General features: G+C 43.3%; 1 protein-coding gene across 1 annotated transcript; it reads left to right on the forward strand.

The window, feature by feature from the left end:
- The first annotated feature begins 246 nt into the window (after nucleotides 1-246).
- On the forward strand, nucleotides 247-7034 carry LOC127592781 (suppressor of cytokine signaling 6). The gene is made up of 3 exons (XM_052053699.1): nucleotides 247-465; nucleotides 1062-1136; nucleotides 1861-7034. Exon 3 carries the CDS (start codon nucleotides 1988-1990, stop codon nucleotides 3596-3598), a length of 1611 nt encoding a protein of 536 aa, XP_051909659.1. The 5' UTR covers nucleotides 247-465; nucleotides 1062-1136; nucleotides 1861-1987; the 3' UTR covers nucleotides 3599-7034.
- Nucleotides 7035-16478: the final 9444 nt, after the last annotated feature.

The raw sequence follows: 16478 nt of genomic DNA on the forward strand, positions 1-16478 counted from the left end.
TTATACATCAGTCTATAATTTTTGCACAAGTAGAATCAGGGTATATTTATTTTCCAATTATATTCAAACTCAAATGGAATAAAATATATGCCCAATTAACATTGAAAAAATGTCTCGTTATGCTCTCCATTTGTTACTGAATGTGACTATTTTTGATAGGCATCTCTGTTTTTTAGAAGTCCAATATTAGGATCGATCAACGTGTGCATCCATTGAATAAGGCGCTTTTGTGTGTGCTCGCTCCATCCTAATGTGCTGTCCGCCTCAACTCAACAGGCAACAAAGGAAGAGGCCGGCAGCTCCTCAAGTGTGCTAACCTAGTCAGTCAGAAAGGTGTCACCTTATTGTGTCATTGTATGCGAGAATATATGACCGCATCTTTTTGCTCCCTTCCCCAGACGTACCAACCGTGGACATGTCAACGCTGCCGTTATTGTTGTGGACCGGGACGCAGAATAACTCAAGGTAATGTGATATTGTTTCATTTCGACAAACTCGCTGATTGGCTTAGGTCGTGGTACGCTAACGTTAGCCAAGGTAGCTTTCGGCAGCTATAACAAACGACCCTTTATTTCAGATTGGGATCAGTTTGTTTTTATCGTGAGTGCAAGTCACCGGGTAAAGGTTTATTCAACACGGGATGTTTTAAAATGCCATCGGCAAGCATTTATTTACACTATGATGACCAAATGTGCTATGCAGCTCGTCGCAGTAGCATATCTGGTAGTTTTCATGTGTTCTTTTGACACGCAATGTAAAAAAAACAAACCCAAAAAACATTACTTGCGTCGAGTGCTTTTTTTCCAATGTTTGTGATCTTACATTGGGAACGTTGTTGTAAAATGCTTACTTTCATGACTAAGCGAAAGGCAAGCCTCTAAATGCGTAGGCCGTGCTAGGCTAGGTCAAAACAAAACCTTGAATCCGTTTGTATAATGAGATCAAATAAGGAGCGGCAGGTTAAATAAGCAACTAGTTGGTAACGAGCTGGTAATAACACGTTAGGTAAAACGGGACGTGTTTGAGGTGTGATCACAAGATTTCTTTTTTTTTCTTCATAGCATCTCATGAAAGGTGCTGGAAGTGGAACTTCACCCATTCAGTCAAGTCGAGTCACATTTTCTCTGCTCATCATGGTGAGTAATCGGTCTGCATCTGTCATATTAACACCTTTTTTGGTCTGCTTTTATCTTGCAGCGTTTGTGTGTCCGCGCTTAATTGTAATCTATCACCATTATAAATGCACTCAAAATGGTTTACCATGTCTTTTAAACCACTCTGTGGCAAATTAATTTGAACCTTATTAATCTGAAAAGATCAGTAATTAAAAAGAGAGCAAATATTGTAATTGGAGTGTTTGGAAATGCCTGTGTGTGTGAGTCAATTGCATCGGGTTAGCAGTGACATTTCAATGATGCTGAATTGCTAATTTCTTGAACCTTTTACTTTATACAAGTCAAAATATTTAAGTCGGAGTGTTTAGAAATGTCAGCACCTGATGCTATTTTGGTAGACTATAAATTGAATGATTTGCAATCAGCAGTTATTAATACCCACACCCTTTTCTGAACCTGTTTCTAAAAGACTGTCGCATTCCATACAGGTGGCAAAAAAACGTCCAGAACTTGGACTTGAGTCAACAAACGATGTGTAAAATAAACATAATCCAATCTAAAGCTGTCGTTATGCGCTTGCATACATATTAACAATATAGTTTTCACCTTTTTGCAGATAGTTCAGTTTATAATGATGTTATTCCAATGCCGTCACTTGTTAAAACGTAATCTGTCTGCATGTAGGTATGCATGATTGTTTCTGATCGTTTTGCTTGTGTGTGTGTGTGTGTTTCACTTTTCGAAGGGTTTCCCGGCTCTGCTGTATGCATGGCTTTTGTGCGACGTGATGGGAGGATACTGTGGCTAGTACATTCATCAGCATACAAGGAGAGAAATCTCATGCCCCCCTCCTTGGCGGAGGGCCAGTCAGAATGAAGAAGATCAGCCTGAAGACCATCCGGAAGTCGCTGAGCATAAAGGGCAAAGAGGACGGCGACTTTGCCATGCTCCAGCAGGCACCCGTGGCGGCAGAGTTCTCAAAGGACGAGTCACTTTTTGGTGGCTGCTATGCCAAAGACCTTTCCGTGTGCGATTTGGGTGGCGAGGAAGACAAAGGTGTGCAGAATAAGAACCGTTCAAAGAGCGAAGGCCTGATGGGATCACTTAAGAGAAGGCTGTCCGCCAAGCAGAAGGCAAAGAGTAAAGCCGGGTCCTCCGCCGTTGGCTCGACGGACGACGACGACGCCTTCTCCTCCTCTTCCGTGCCCATCACCTTCAACGAGGTCAAAGCCCAGAGACCTCTAAGGTCCGCGTCGCTGCGGAGTCACCACTATAGCCCCTCGCCATGGCCTCTGCGGCCAGTCAACTCTGACGAAGCTTGTATTAAGATGGAGGTCAAAGTTAAAGCCATGGTCCACTCGCCTAGCCCCAGCCCCAACTTGAATGGCATCCGGAAGGAATTCAGCGATTTTCAGATGGACGGGCTCTTTCAGGACCAACCCGAATCCTTCAAAAACCTCCAGCAGCCACAAAACGGCGAGCTGCATCTAAACATTGACGACAATGACGTGCCTGTGGTGCTGGGGTTGACGCCCCAAGACTACATTCAGTACACAATGCCTTTGGATGAGGGAATGTACCCAGAAGGGTCCCACTCCTTCTGTCTGGACAGCGCGTCTCCTATGGAGGTGGCGGCGGAGGCAGACAACGGGTGCCCGCTGATGGATCGGGGACCGGAGGAGCGGGAAATGGTCGGCGCGTTGCCTCCGGATCTATTCATGGACACCTCGGTTAACAGTCTTCTTATCGGTTCTGCTGGCGTCGTGCTTCAAAGCTCGAGAGGAGACGTCCCGCCTCCCCTCTCTCCCCTCCTGCCTCCCATGAGCAGTAGCGGTCGTTTTCCCAGGACGTTCTCTGGCTTCGGCTCCTCGGACAGCCAGGTTGCCGATAGGGTTCGACACCACCTCAACTTTGATCCCAATTCAGCTCCTGGCGTCAGCCGAGTGTATGACTCGGTCCAGAGCAGCGGGCCCATGGTGGTGACCAGCCTGACCGAGGAGCTGAAGAAGCTGGCGAGGCAGGGCTGGTACTGGGGCCCCATCACGCGCTGGGAGGCGGAGGAAAAGCTCATCAACTTGGCCGATGGCTCCTTTTTGGTCCGGGACAGCTCGGATGACAGGTACCTGCTCAGCCTGAGTTTCAGGTCACAGGGCAAAACTCTCCACACCCGGATCGAACACTCCAACGGACGCTTCAGCTTTTATGAGCAGCCTGACGTGGAAGGGCACACGTCCATTGTGGACCTCATTGAACACTCGATAAAAGACTCGGAGAATGGTGCTTTTTGTTATTCCAGATCCCGCTTACCGGGGTCCGCAACCTACCCCGTCAGACTCACTAACCCCGTGTCTCGGTTTATGCAAGTGCGCTCCCTGCAGTACCTTTGTCGCTTTGTCATTCGTCAATACACGAGGATAGACCTGATCCAGAAACTGCCCTTACCGAACAAGATGAAAGATTACCTACAGGAGAAGCACTACTGACATACACAGGACAGTGGCGTCTATTTTGCACTTTTGTTGTTCAGTGAGGTGTACAGTGGTCCCTCCTTTGTTGCGGGGCTTACGTTCGCGACAGTTGACATCTGCTAAATTTGAGTTCATTTCGTTGGGCTGGAATTCAGCCTCGATTCAACCATTACAACACACAGCTACACAAACATAGCTCCCACCCTTCGAAACGCTTGGTACACTTCATAACTATTAAAATGCAAACTTGAAGAATGAATACTAAAATGCGGATTACAGGCCGCATTCCTCAATTAAAGTGAGCCGAGCACGCTCTGCGCCCTGGCAGCGGACGAGGACCACAAAATGTTGGCTAATAACGACGTTAAAAGTTTTTCTTTTTAATCTTAAAATGGCTTACCCTCACTAGCATCCCGTGTCTGGTGCGCCAGGGCAGTCCAGATGGAAACAGTTCAAGCACGACCTGCTGATTGGTTCAGAACACAGGCTGGCTTCAAAATATTATTGTGAGGGAAGTGTGTGCTGCCTCTCTGAACACACACACACACAGACCCTCAGAGTAGTTCACCGCCATCAGATTTCCAAACACGCCCCACATGCTCATGGTCTCAGTTTTTGTAAATGGAATCGCGCCTCCGCAAAAATAAATACATACATGCATTTCTTGACCGGTCCGACTTAGAAGGAGGAAAAATTGCAAGAAAGCCTGCAAAATAGCGACTTCAAACTGCAAGAGATGAAGATATAATGAGAAATGAAAAACCGCAACAGATTGAAGCCAAAAAAAAACCCAAAATGCAAAGTAGTGAGGGAACACTGTACACAAGGTTTACATCCACCTGAACCCTTTTAAGATGATTATTTCTACTTGCAGGTCAACCACACACACAATCAGCCACCGTGACTTATTCCAGTTGCACAATGAAATGCTGAAACAAGGCCGATAAGAAATTCAAAATGAACGGCAACTGGTGCATTGGTATGGATTTTTAAAATGAATTTGGTGAAATAAACACATTTGTCATTGAGCTTTTTGGGCTGAAAAAGCACCTGCAAAACCTGTCAAGCTGATCGGTTTTGAGCATGTTCTAGTTCAGCATAATACATGAAAATGAATTCTCATGTTTGCATGCATTGATTGTTGTAGGAGACTCCTTGGATGCTTTCCTATCATGAACTAATCTTCTACACCTAGCCACGGTGTGACAGGTGACAGCTGTTCAACCGGCGAATGTTTGCGGTCGAACATTAGAAAGCACAAGTGTAGACTAAGATCTGACGATAACTCATCAATTGCAAAAACAAATGCCACATGACGATGAAATCATCCTTTCAGGTGTTTTGTATCGAACGTAATGTGCGGCGACATGTGTGGCATGCAGGGCGCCACGGTTTACGGCTGTCTAAAATGGAGACATTTTAAGCAATTTGGTCATGCACATTGAGCTTTAAATTCACCTCTGGCTATGTAGAGCCATTCTCTATTATGCAAGTCTAACGGTACTGATGATGCTGGATTTTTAATTCTTTTTTTTTTTTTTTTTCTATGTGCTGTTTTTGGAAACGGCATTGTTTTACTCTTGTGCTCTACAAATAACTGGGACCTATTATGCTTAATGGTGATTTAAGATTCAATGTACGCTAAAGTATTGTTTCTATTCATTCTTTCCGTGACAGCGGCTCATCACGACGTCTCGTTTGGTGTTCTGATTCTCAGTCAATAGCAAGAGAAAGTATGGCCAAACCTTTGAGCGGTAGTGCGTTTTGCTAGATTGGTTGTCCAAAGTTAAGCATAACAGGTCCCCTTTTCAAGTATTTTTCTGTTGAAGGAATACTACACAGCAGCTCGAGTGAGGAACCGTGCTGCTCATCCGCATTGTAGTGAAGACTTCAACGGTTGACCTCAACGAGATAAGATGTCACAATGGGCTTTGCCACATTGCGTAAACCCAACTAAAGCTTTGATGCGCTTTGTAATGACAAACAAGTCGTCTAGAACCTAAAAGCAGACCTGTCGTCACTCGACCTGAAGCTGTATGCAGTGACGCCTGCGTCGTCAAGTCTGACCCAGATCAAATGACTTCCCAAACCGGCGTGAACTCTGTGTGAAAGGATTTGGGAAATCCACGGTTGGCTTGATGTCCAGGTCTCTCAGCTCATGACAATTCCATTACAGTTGCATAGTTAACCGTGTGAGTTTCCCAAAAACAAAAGAACTCAAAACACAGCAGGAAAGAGGGAAAAGCACATCCAGCACTTCATTTCAAAAGTGCTTGATACGAATACCTTGAGAGGGAATTCTGGTGATGTCAGTTCTCACGTTAGCGCCGGAGCATTTGGAGACACGGTTCCTCAGACAAGGAGTATACTGCGTCCGTTTAATTGAGCTGAAATGTACATGTCTGAGAAATGAGGAAGTCGGAAGGTGCTGCTTGTTAAAGGTAGTAGCGTTTTTGAGCGTTTGCGTTGTATAGGAAGGAAGGAACTTGCTTCTGCTAACCTGGGGAAGTCGGATCTTGTTTTTCTTTTCCGATCTGTTGTTTGGTTTTGGCGACACTGACATCCTGCCAAGAGTTCACCGTCGCACGCTAGTCACCGTTTCTTCATGTACGCGTTTGGTTAACCGTATGCTGTATTCCGTTTGGTGTCATACGATGTGTGTGTGGAACATGAAGGGGAAGGCACCAGCATCATGAATGTGGATGTACTTTTTGATTGAAATGTGAAAGTCGGATGTTTTTGATACTGTGTTGTTGTTTTTTTTTTTTTGTTATGATTTGCAATCCGTTGTCCCGATATTGACGAGCGGGAACCCTTTTTCCACAAGTGTCGCTGCTGTGATCCATCGTCGCTTTAGCTTTTGACACCTCGAGTGTGTGGTTCCAGAGCTTGATGCCTGTGCACGCTGCCGTTCCGCACTTAAACATATTCGGTGCATCCTGATGAATGAAGGTGATCGTTTACAGCATTATGATTATTATTTTTGTAGATGCCCGTCCTCTGTCCATGTTTTGTTGACATCTCTCAAATATATTGGTACAAGTCCTTGTCACATGTTTCCATACATTTTGTGCTGCTTACTGAAAATGATTGCCTTTCTTGTATTTAATAATGAGGGGGGCGGGGGGTGGGGGGGTGCTAGAGTGTGGCCAACATTGATGTATGTACACACAATGGTGTGTTGTCATCTTGGGAGAGCAATGCAGATTTGCAATTTGGTCAAAACTAGAGTTCACTTCAAAAGAGCATCCGTCGCGATCGGGAAACACTCTGGGGTTACTCGTTCAAACCAGTTTACAAATCGTTTGTTCACTTTCCAAAGTAGACAGACTTTTGTAATTTCTTTTGTTAATCAGCAGTGATTTATTGCACATTTTGGATACAGTTTAAGAGTTTTTGTATCTGCCAGTTATAAATTATAAATAAAAAAACCCTATATTCTAAAACCTATTGTTTTGGTTTCCAGTAGTTTTTATTTTTCTTACTTGGACCTCTCTCACAGAGAGCAAAAACTGGACATGTCGCATTGTAACCATGAACTGTTAAAAATGGATTCAACAACATAATGAATTCCCTAGAAAAGGACTAGTGGGCTCACACTGGACAAAAAAAAACTAGAGAACAGTAATAATGGTACAGGAACGAACAACAAAACAAATCCCCATTTTTATCATTACGATAATGATGAGTTTGTTCTCATTTTGTCCGTTTTTTCAGTTGTGGCCATAATTGTCCTCTGCGGACTTTTCCCGCACCATCATGTCATCCATTAATGGATGTCTACTGGGACAAGTTTTATCCAGAATTATAAGGGAAAAATGTCAACAAATTAAAAAAAAATCTGGGATTTTCAAGGAATCAAGAAAGCTCCCCACCCATCTTATTTAACATGACAACCACATTCCCTTATACAGTACAGTATATGCATCTTAACATCAGAGTGATCAACCCTGTGGCCCTTTGTCCCCAAAATGTTGCATTTACACGCAGGGCATCTTCAGCAAGTTCATGTCGTAGCTACCCTGATCATGTCAGGTTTTGACTTGGATCTGCGGAAAACACCATCTGCATGGCGATGAGGAGGCAGCCTTTGTTAACTGCAGTGTCTGACAGCCCTCTCTCGGAATCTCAGGTGAAGATACACAACTGTTTACTCTCCCCCTGCCTGTCTCGCGATGATTTATTCATAGCACACTGTGAGTCGCATGTTATATGGAGATGCCTTTGCCCCTCCCTTCAGTGAAAAAAAAAACATTGTCTGCATTTCACTTTTAATGTTTAAATTGAAAACAATGTGCAAGCGAGGGTTCCCTTTCCTGCCAAAGTACAATTTGAACCTCAGGACTAATCGGAACATATGATGAGGAATGGCAACTATTTTCCCAGATGTCGTGTTGTAGGTTGTTGCACTGTTGCCATTCAAAAAAATATATATATTACACCGATCAATTATTGCTGACCCTTACAATCGGTTGGAAATAAAATGTTCAAATGCTTTACACATTTGGACAATCGAGTCTTCTTACTACGAATGTGACCCTGCCAGCTTCGTGTTTCATCTGCTGTGCATTCAAGTATTCTCTGAGAAGTCCTTGTTCAGGCTGGTGCATCTTTTGGAATCATTATGGCTAAAATGTACGCTAATCCTTTGGTCAGTGATGGGCAACTTAAACGCTGCAAGGGGCCACTTTTTTTTCACAAGTGACACTTTAGGGCCACATAGGACCGCGCACTGAACGTACCAGATGTATGACAAAATTGACATTTTAAACATGAACAAAATACATACACACTACACATGCCTGTAATGTATTTCGTTTGACAAAATTACGGATCGCCTAGCAAATTCCATCCCTGGGTGCCATTCTCAGTTTTGAAACGGTTCACTCTAGAGAATCCATCCATCGCATGTCTGCCGGCTGAGATTAATGATCCAGCTTTGCCATCTGGTGCGTCGCGTGGTGCACCCATTTTTCACCTCCAAACTGGGCTGATGTCGACAGCTTGAATTAGCCGGGAAACACACACACACACACACATACACATACATATACATATACATATACATATACATATACATACAGTATATATATATTATATATATATGTGTATATATGTGCATTTTTGTATGTGTGTATCTGTTTAAATAGTGATGCCATGGGTGGGCCGGGGCAGTCATGATGAAGGCAGTGTTGCCTGCTGGCAACAGATGTCTTTGACTGAAAGGTGCAGCTTTATTAATGCTTGAGCTGCTCACACCAGCAGTGCTCAGGCCCTCTCCTTCTCGATTTGTCATGCATTAGGAGCCTCTAAAGCCCAATTAGCCTTGTTAGACAAGGGACCGCCTTCTCCAACATCAGCTCTCGACTGAAACAGCCAGCCGTCTCGGCGATTATAGTCTCCCTACTGGGTACATCGAATTTATAGTACGCTACATAGTTTTCTTTGAACACAGGTAATGGTTTCATTGAAAATACGCTTGCGTCGAACTCCTTCAAGTCTTTTGAGATAAAATTGGTAGGAAACCAGCCCCATTTTACAGCTCTTTTACCTTTTTATGTAAAAAAAAAAGAGCCATGGTTCTGATTCTGTGGAGGAGCCACATGCCTAATTACCACAGAATGGCCATCCCAGATGGCCTCAGCCACAGGTTATCAGAGTTATACAAAAAAAAGAAAAAAAAAGCCGGGTCAGTATGACATGTGATTGATAACCCGTCAAGTCAGTTCTTGAGTACAGCAAGGTCATTAGTATAGAAGGAGACATCAGAAAATATTCAGTGTATTGATTTTCAAATCAAAAATAGATGCGAAATCTGGAGGTTTCAGATCAATTTTTGATCTGAAGCTTAATGTCATACAGGTTTGTTTGAATTATGTAAATTCATTGAGCATTTGAAAAGTCACGGCAGAAGGAGCCTGCAATGCAATCAAAGCCCCCTTCATTTTCATGATAAAGTATTGGCAGGACTGCTAGAACGGGGATTGGGAAATTACCTTGGGGAAATATGGATGGAAAAACACCAACCACAAATATTCGTCAATACATCATAAGTTGAATATTCTTGAAAAAAGTAGATTGATGCTCATTATGGGATTGAAAGCACGATTAATAAACATTGGATTCTGTTTAAATATGGATGGAAATAGACTAACCACAAATATTCATATGTACATCATAGGTTAAATATTATTGAAAAAGTACATTGATGCCTATTATGAGATTCAAAGCATGATTAATACACATTGGAATCTGTTTAAATCATGAAGTAAAAAACATTTACATACTCATAAATACGCTTTTCTTTTCAAGTGATGCTTGACTTAGTCACGATCAAGCAATCTTTTGCCCCCCCCCAACCCCAAAGTGATGGTTTGATGTTTGCTTGGCGATTAAAGTCATCTTTAGGGAAGAAGCTTGAGAACACGCCAAAATGTGTAAGTGGAACTTTGCGGCTGGGGCGCCATAGCTGGAGTGCTACTAAGAAATAATAATGTGAGCGTGACAATGCAGCAGCATGTCTCAGCGGCGGGTCCATCCTTCACTCAGGTGGTGAGCACGGCACGAGCTGCCATTGAGTTGAACAGGTGGCGGTCATCAGGAAATGCACATTTTGATTTGGACACCAGCCTCCTTTTCTCCATCTACAAAGTAGGAGCTGGGTGCTGCTGGGGGGCCAAGAGGCTGGAGGTTGAAGAGAGATGAAGTGGAGAGCAGGTGGCAGTTTGCAGTCCAACCCGAAATGGACTCTTTAGCTCAGACACCAGAACAGGACAAACCACACTTTCAAAATGGGATTTGTACCCAGCTGAGAGCAGATCTCCTTCTCCTTCTTGCTCCATTAGGAGTGAGTAGCAACAGCATACATTTCGTGGTTTAGTCTCTTATCGGGCCGAGGTAGGGAAGGCAGTTCCATGCCAGATCCAACGGTCTGCGCTGTACATATTTTTTTATTTTGATACAGGGAAGTGACTGAATTTTCAAATAAATCTTTTTTTTTTTACATTAAATTGCCCAAAATAATTGATGCATGTTATTGTTATCTTCAAACAATATTTTTCCAATATATTGAGCATGATGTGTAGCTGACGTAATGTTGGTCTTCTTTTGAAAGCCAATTAGTTCAGACTGAATCAACAGCACCAGTGCTGGTTGCAGCCAAATGTTGCGTCTGTTTCCTCAGAACTCTGTTGCACCTATGTAAATCCCCCCCCCCTGCACCTACCCCCAAAAAGTTTTCCATTAGGGACCACCGTTGTTCACCTCCGAGTGGTGCTAAAACATTTTCTTCTTCTGGCAATTGTCACACATCTTCCACATTCAAACTGTTGCGACAAGCTTTTCATCTCGCACCGAGCAGTATTCGATGGCAGCTGCCTATTGTTTAACGCCAGTTGTCCTTTTATTAGATAACATTTACCAGACAATTAATTCAGAGTCGTAATTTCTCTTTCTGCATCTGGAGCGGGGATCCATCATGTTCACTTGATATGACAGCGAGGCTCGTGGATCTCATCTCCTTAGTCACAGCTTGAGGGGAGGCGGCATTTGATCCAATCGCTGCGATGTATGCTAATTACACTGCTTCACATCACTGACTGATCTTCATCACAAGCCAAATAAATATTTAGAGCCCGCTTGTTTCCTGGGAATAACTAATGCATCAACGTTTGGAAGTGTGCGTTTACGGTGTGTTGGAGCTGAAATGACCCAGCAAAATCGTGCTCGCCAGCCGAGGGAGGCGAAACTCAGGCAATTGTATGGAGCGGCTCCCTGGCTTTGCACCATCTTGGCCGCTCACCCGACCGTCATCCAGAATATTAGCCACGTAAATCCCAAGATCCAAATATGAGAGCCGTATCAAAAATTCAGCCTTTACGCAGAGTGCCGATATCCGCGTGATTTGAGGCGAAGTGGATGGCCTCACTGTTTGAATCATTTAATGTGACTGACATGGTCTCTGGTCAGCCATATATCCAGTCCGTCCATCTGTCAGCCTGTCCCTTCTTCTTTGACTTCACTGCAGCCAGCGGCTCTTCTTCAAATCCTGCAGTCCTATTAGCCTTTGAGAGGTTTTTTTTTTTTTTTTTTTTTGCCCAACGTCCACCTAGTACAAGTCAAAAGAAGAATTCTTGTCCCAAATCTGTCGTCTTCACTTCTTAAAACAATACAAGTCCGCCACACGATAGTGCTTACAGTAACACAGCATAGCAAATGAAACACAAATTCATAATTCAGGATTTAATGGATGAGTCACCGACACGTAATGCAAGGGGGGGGGGGGGGTGCGGCCCCGCCAATTGTTTCTATTTGGTAAATAATGTAGTCTCCATGCGTAAAAGTAGCCAAGGGCCATACAATAGTAATGACGACTGGGAGCGTGTTCAAGCACAAGCGAATTTATTCCGTTTGAGGAGGAAGGTTACATTTCCACTGCTGTCATTAGGAATTTCTGATGGGATTTGTTCAGATTAAAGAACGCTTTCCTTCATTTATTCATCTCGCAAAGTGGCGGGTCCTCGAACAATGTAATAGTTTAAGTGTGCGGTTAGGTTAAGACCGCGGGAAATGGCGGGACAGCCGTTTGAGTGAACGATCCACGGTCGAGGCATGTTTGCTTTGGTTTTCTGGGGGTTACTCCGGAATCCTCGCACAGTCGCAAAACATTCACATGTTCGGTTTATCGACAGCTCTAAATTGTCCGCTGGCGTGAATGTGAGCGCGAATGGTTGCTTGTCTATATGTGCCCTGCGATTGAGTGTCTAGTCAATCGTGCAAACAGTTTTAGTACCTCCTGAGGAGAACAAATGGACAAACAAAGCAGAAAGTAAACAGAGCTGTTACAAATGGGCTGCTGATTCACAGGGGCAGACAACATCACCGAGCGCTGATATTCTCCGCGAAAAACTGTCACGAATGAAGCACCGCAAACAGCGCCCAACGATTTAGCGAGATGCAAAACAAATACCAAGGAGTAAAAAGGAATGGAAACGTGAAACCGAATGAGACGGTGGAGCTGTTGTAGCTCGCTACCAACTCACAGGCTTCTCTTTAAAGTCGACAATCTCAATTGATAATAATTGCTGTCGTTAAAATGCGCGTATCCCGGCTCGATGATTATCGTCACTCTTTTTCTCACATTACCAGTCTGCGGTAGCATCAAAATTAATTCATGACAATTCAAAATAGTTCATGATAAAGTCCAAATTTATCCGGCTTCAACGGAGCGGCTTCATTAGACTTGATATTTGTGGTTGAAACAGGATTATTGCCGTCATGTCATACCTTCAGTTCCGATTTTAAAGCTCTCTGTCCTCCACTAATGGTTTAAAGGTCAAAGCAATCATCCTGAATCAAAAACTAAAGCGCCCGCGATGCCGAGCGCGATGATCAAATTGAGTGCTTCGGAAAAGGGCGATTTGGTGTTTCCTGGTTACGTGAAAACGGGAAGAGAGGTCGAACGTGTCTTGACAGAGTGGGATGTAATTTTCCAACAGAAAACAACAATGGAGACATATCAGTAAATAAAACTCCTGCTTTGCAAATCGTAATTCCTTTTTGAGGTCATACATACGGCCCTCGAGTGAACAATTACGTGCTTCGTGTTGTGTCCGCTCACCTGCTAATTTAGTAGCACATGTAATGACAAAGTGTTTCAAAAAGTCCAAAATGCATTTTTAGATAAGAGTCATGGTGATGCACTCTTCTTGATTCCTATGCTCACTTTTACCACCTTTGGGAAGGTCTTGGTGAGGCATTTATCTTGAAATATTCCCTACCCGTTTTTATTCATTTATTACAGCATGTTTACTTTTTGAATTAAAGGTCCTTACAAAACGTAGTGTACGTAGCCAGAATTGCGACTCATGCAAAACACAAACTGCAGTTGGATTTGAAAATAAGGGGGAAATTATGCGCTTTGCAAATGCGCATTTTCTGTACTTAAAATCTCTTGAGGAGTCTGTACAGCCACATTTAGAGCAACAGAACATGAAACCCGAAGAGGTAAAAGACTGTCATCCCCGGCGCCTGGATCTCGAACGAGTGGGGAGACGAGAGCAATGCGGAGTAGAAGTGGGAGGTCTTCAGAACTGCCTGGAAATAAATAGATGGTGGAAAAAGTAAATAAAGAAATAATTCCTCCCTTCATCTGATAGCTATCTTCTGCCGCATGAATCTAAATAGAGCACAAGCAGCGTGGCCTCTGCCTAATTCCTTGCTTGTACCCATGAAACAATGTCTCCTCCCGCTCATCCTCAGTGCCGATTTATTTTTAGGCCAAAGATGTCGATGCGTCCCGCCCCCCGCCACCCCACACACACACACCCCAGGTAGAAATATCACCACAATAAGCATGTGAGTCATTTCGCCAAAGTGCCAAATTTCTGCAACAATGGTGGAACTCAGCTATGCAGATCCTACATCACCTGTATCAGCGCAAGCATTATAAAAAAAAAAAGAAGTTACCATAAAAATATGGTCAAGGTGCAAAAAACGATACATGTCTATATCTGCCGTACACTGTGGTCGCCTTCACCCTCGTATTTCTCGCTATGCTTTTGCCTTGATTCTTCTCATACTTCATTTTCGTTCCTTCTCAAAAAGACATCAGAAGAACACATTACGGCCTGGCGCTCATTGAAATCCTTCTGTCAATTAACTAAAGTAAGAAAATACATCTCAACTACCTCTTGGCCCTCAAAACAAGATAAGCAAAGAGCCTTTTCATTGTTCATTGTGCAGCATTCACACGGCACTTTTTTTTCTTTGAAAAATGAATAACACGGTGGAACATTGAGCAGAAAGTGCAGTGCTGAATGGTGCGAGTTACATGAACTGATGAAAGAAGAATGACGTCCGAAGACTATTCTACGGCAGGTTGGAGATAAACATGTATTCGGAAGGTGCAAAGCACCTATAAATATCCTCTTAATCCTTTCAGCACCGTACCGCGTCTCAGTGGGAGTGTGCAACCGGTCTGAATAAAGCTTAGTGCTAATGGCACCTGATGCTCAACTCATATTTGTGTAAAAGTTTGTTCAAAACCCATATCATCGGGATGATGTCACATTTCATTTCCACATACTAACCCTACAACTACATTACTATGTACTCTGCTCTTCCATAATTCCATATAAGTTGTTATGCTCTGATGACCTGATGTGATGATATCTGCTCAGGGGAAAAAAAAAAGAAAATATTGGGGATTTTTATTTCATGGCAATTATCGCAGCACGTTTGAGTTTGACCCGTGAAGTTCTATACGTCAGTCGCGAGCAGCATTGACATCCAAAGTATTCTTCACAGCACCAGCTGGTGCAGCACTTGTGCTCGTTTGATCCTTTGGCAGACTCCTCCGACTCTTTTAAGATTATTTTTAGGATATTAGAACACTGGGATGTGAGGTTGCCCAAAGAAATGCCGGGTGGATGTGTCATCTCGCTTTCTGCCAGTTGTCGCATTGCTTCTCATCAGTTTTGCCAAAAATGTTTGCAGCGTCGCTCGCTTGTTTTGTCTGCACAAAGTTGTGTTGCATGTTTGCATCCCGCAGAAGAAAAAAACAATAAACATTCATTAGCACTCTTTAGGCAAGCAGGTCGGTGGCCAATACAAACAACCTAAGATGAAGCGATGCCTCAACTTTAATGAGCACATGACTATTTACGTCATGAAATTTACAAGTATGGCAACATTTTTGTTGTTGGCCTGAAGTTTGCAAGGAAATGAAAAAAAAAAAAAAACATCTGTTATTTTGCGATGATGTGTGAAATATTTGAAAGTCGTTCATCATCCAAGGAATTAGCAAGCAAACTAAAGGAAACCACAGATTGATATCCAGTGTCAATAAAAATCATTGTACAGATTTTAACGAAGGTGCTTCCAAAAATTTTCATTCAGTTCAATGGGACAAAAAAAAAAATTGAAGGTGTAAATACTTCACAGCCTTGCTCCGCTAGTCCTTCCTGCCTGCCGATACTTGGCCCTGGTCTTGACTTGGTCTAAAGTCACAGACTTCAATCCCGCATTCCGTGTTGGTGCTGCTCGGCAGCCACCCAAGAGAGGCGGAAAGGAACCGTGGTCTCAACTCGTCAAAGTCTTCTTCCGGACAAACTCTGAGATAAGTAATTAAAGTTAGTTACAACAACACTACGAGGCAAAAGAGCGTATTAAGAAAAACCTGTTGGAGACCTCTGAACTGCATGACCTTCCAGTGCTGCCATGACATTAGCATTTCTGCACCATTGCTTTTCTATCCATGATCTTTTCTCAATTTATGACACTTTTGAGCCACCAGCACATTGAATTTAACCTGTCCAAAGCAGCTTGCACTTCTCATACAAATGTTCTTTTCTGACTGCTGGATGTCTGCAAAACATTTGGCAGTTTGTCTTTTGGTTGCGCACGCATTGGGGAAAAGTCACTGGCTGTGAAGATTGACGTGCGTGTCTGTTGTTTGCCATGTTCTTACCCGTTCCGACTTTTGCTTTGGAGTTCTTTTCCCGCTGTGGTATTATTGTGGCACCTCCTTTCACATGACTCTGTGTCAAAGTCTTGACTTTCCCTTCCCTTTGTTAATCGGCAGTAAACAACACGGCTGTCTGGGGAGTTGTGCGTGGTGCAGAGACGTATTTTTACCTCTCCAAGAAAAAAAATAATAATAAAAGGAACCCCAATGGCAGCGCATGATTAAGGATGATACCTCTTACACTGAGCTGCACGATGATAAAAGGTGCTCAGAGATCCGTCTGACAGGTCAAAGCTTTGCATATGGCTAACCGATGCTGCCTCTGAATCTATGTGTCATCGTATGCGTGCATTTATTATTATTATTACTATTATTATTTTTACGCACAAATAATGAATGTGTTGTCGGATTGTTTGCCAGCTATTAGTG

This window comes from Hippocampus zosterae, chromosome 20 (assembly GCF_025434085.1).
Source record: "Hippocampus zosterae strain Florida chromosome 20, ASM2543408v3, whole genome shotgun sequence".
NCBI lineage: Eukaryota > Metazoa > Chordata > Actinopteri > Syngnathiformes > Syngnathidae > Hippocampus > Hippocampus zosterae.

Excerpts from the sequence above, each read along its gene's own strand:
- LOC127592781 (XM_052053699.1), top strand. The coding sequence starts at position 1,988 with ATGAAGAAGATCAGCCTGAAGACCATCCGGAAGTCGCTGAGCATAAAG.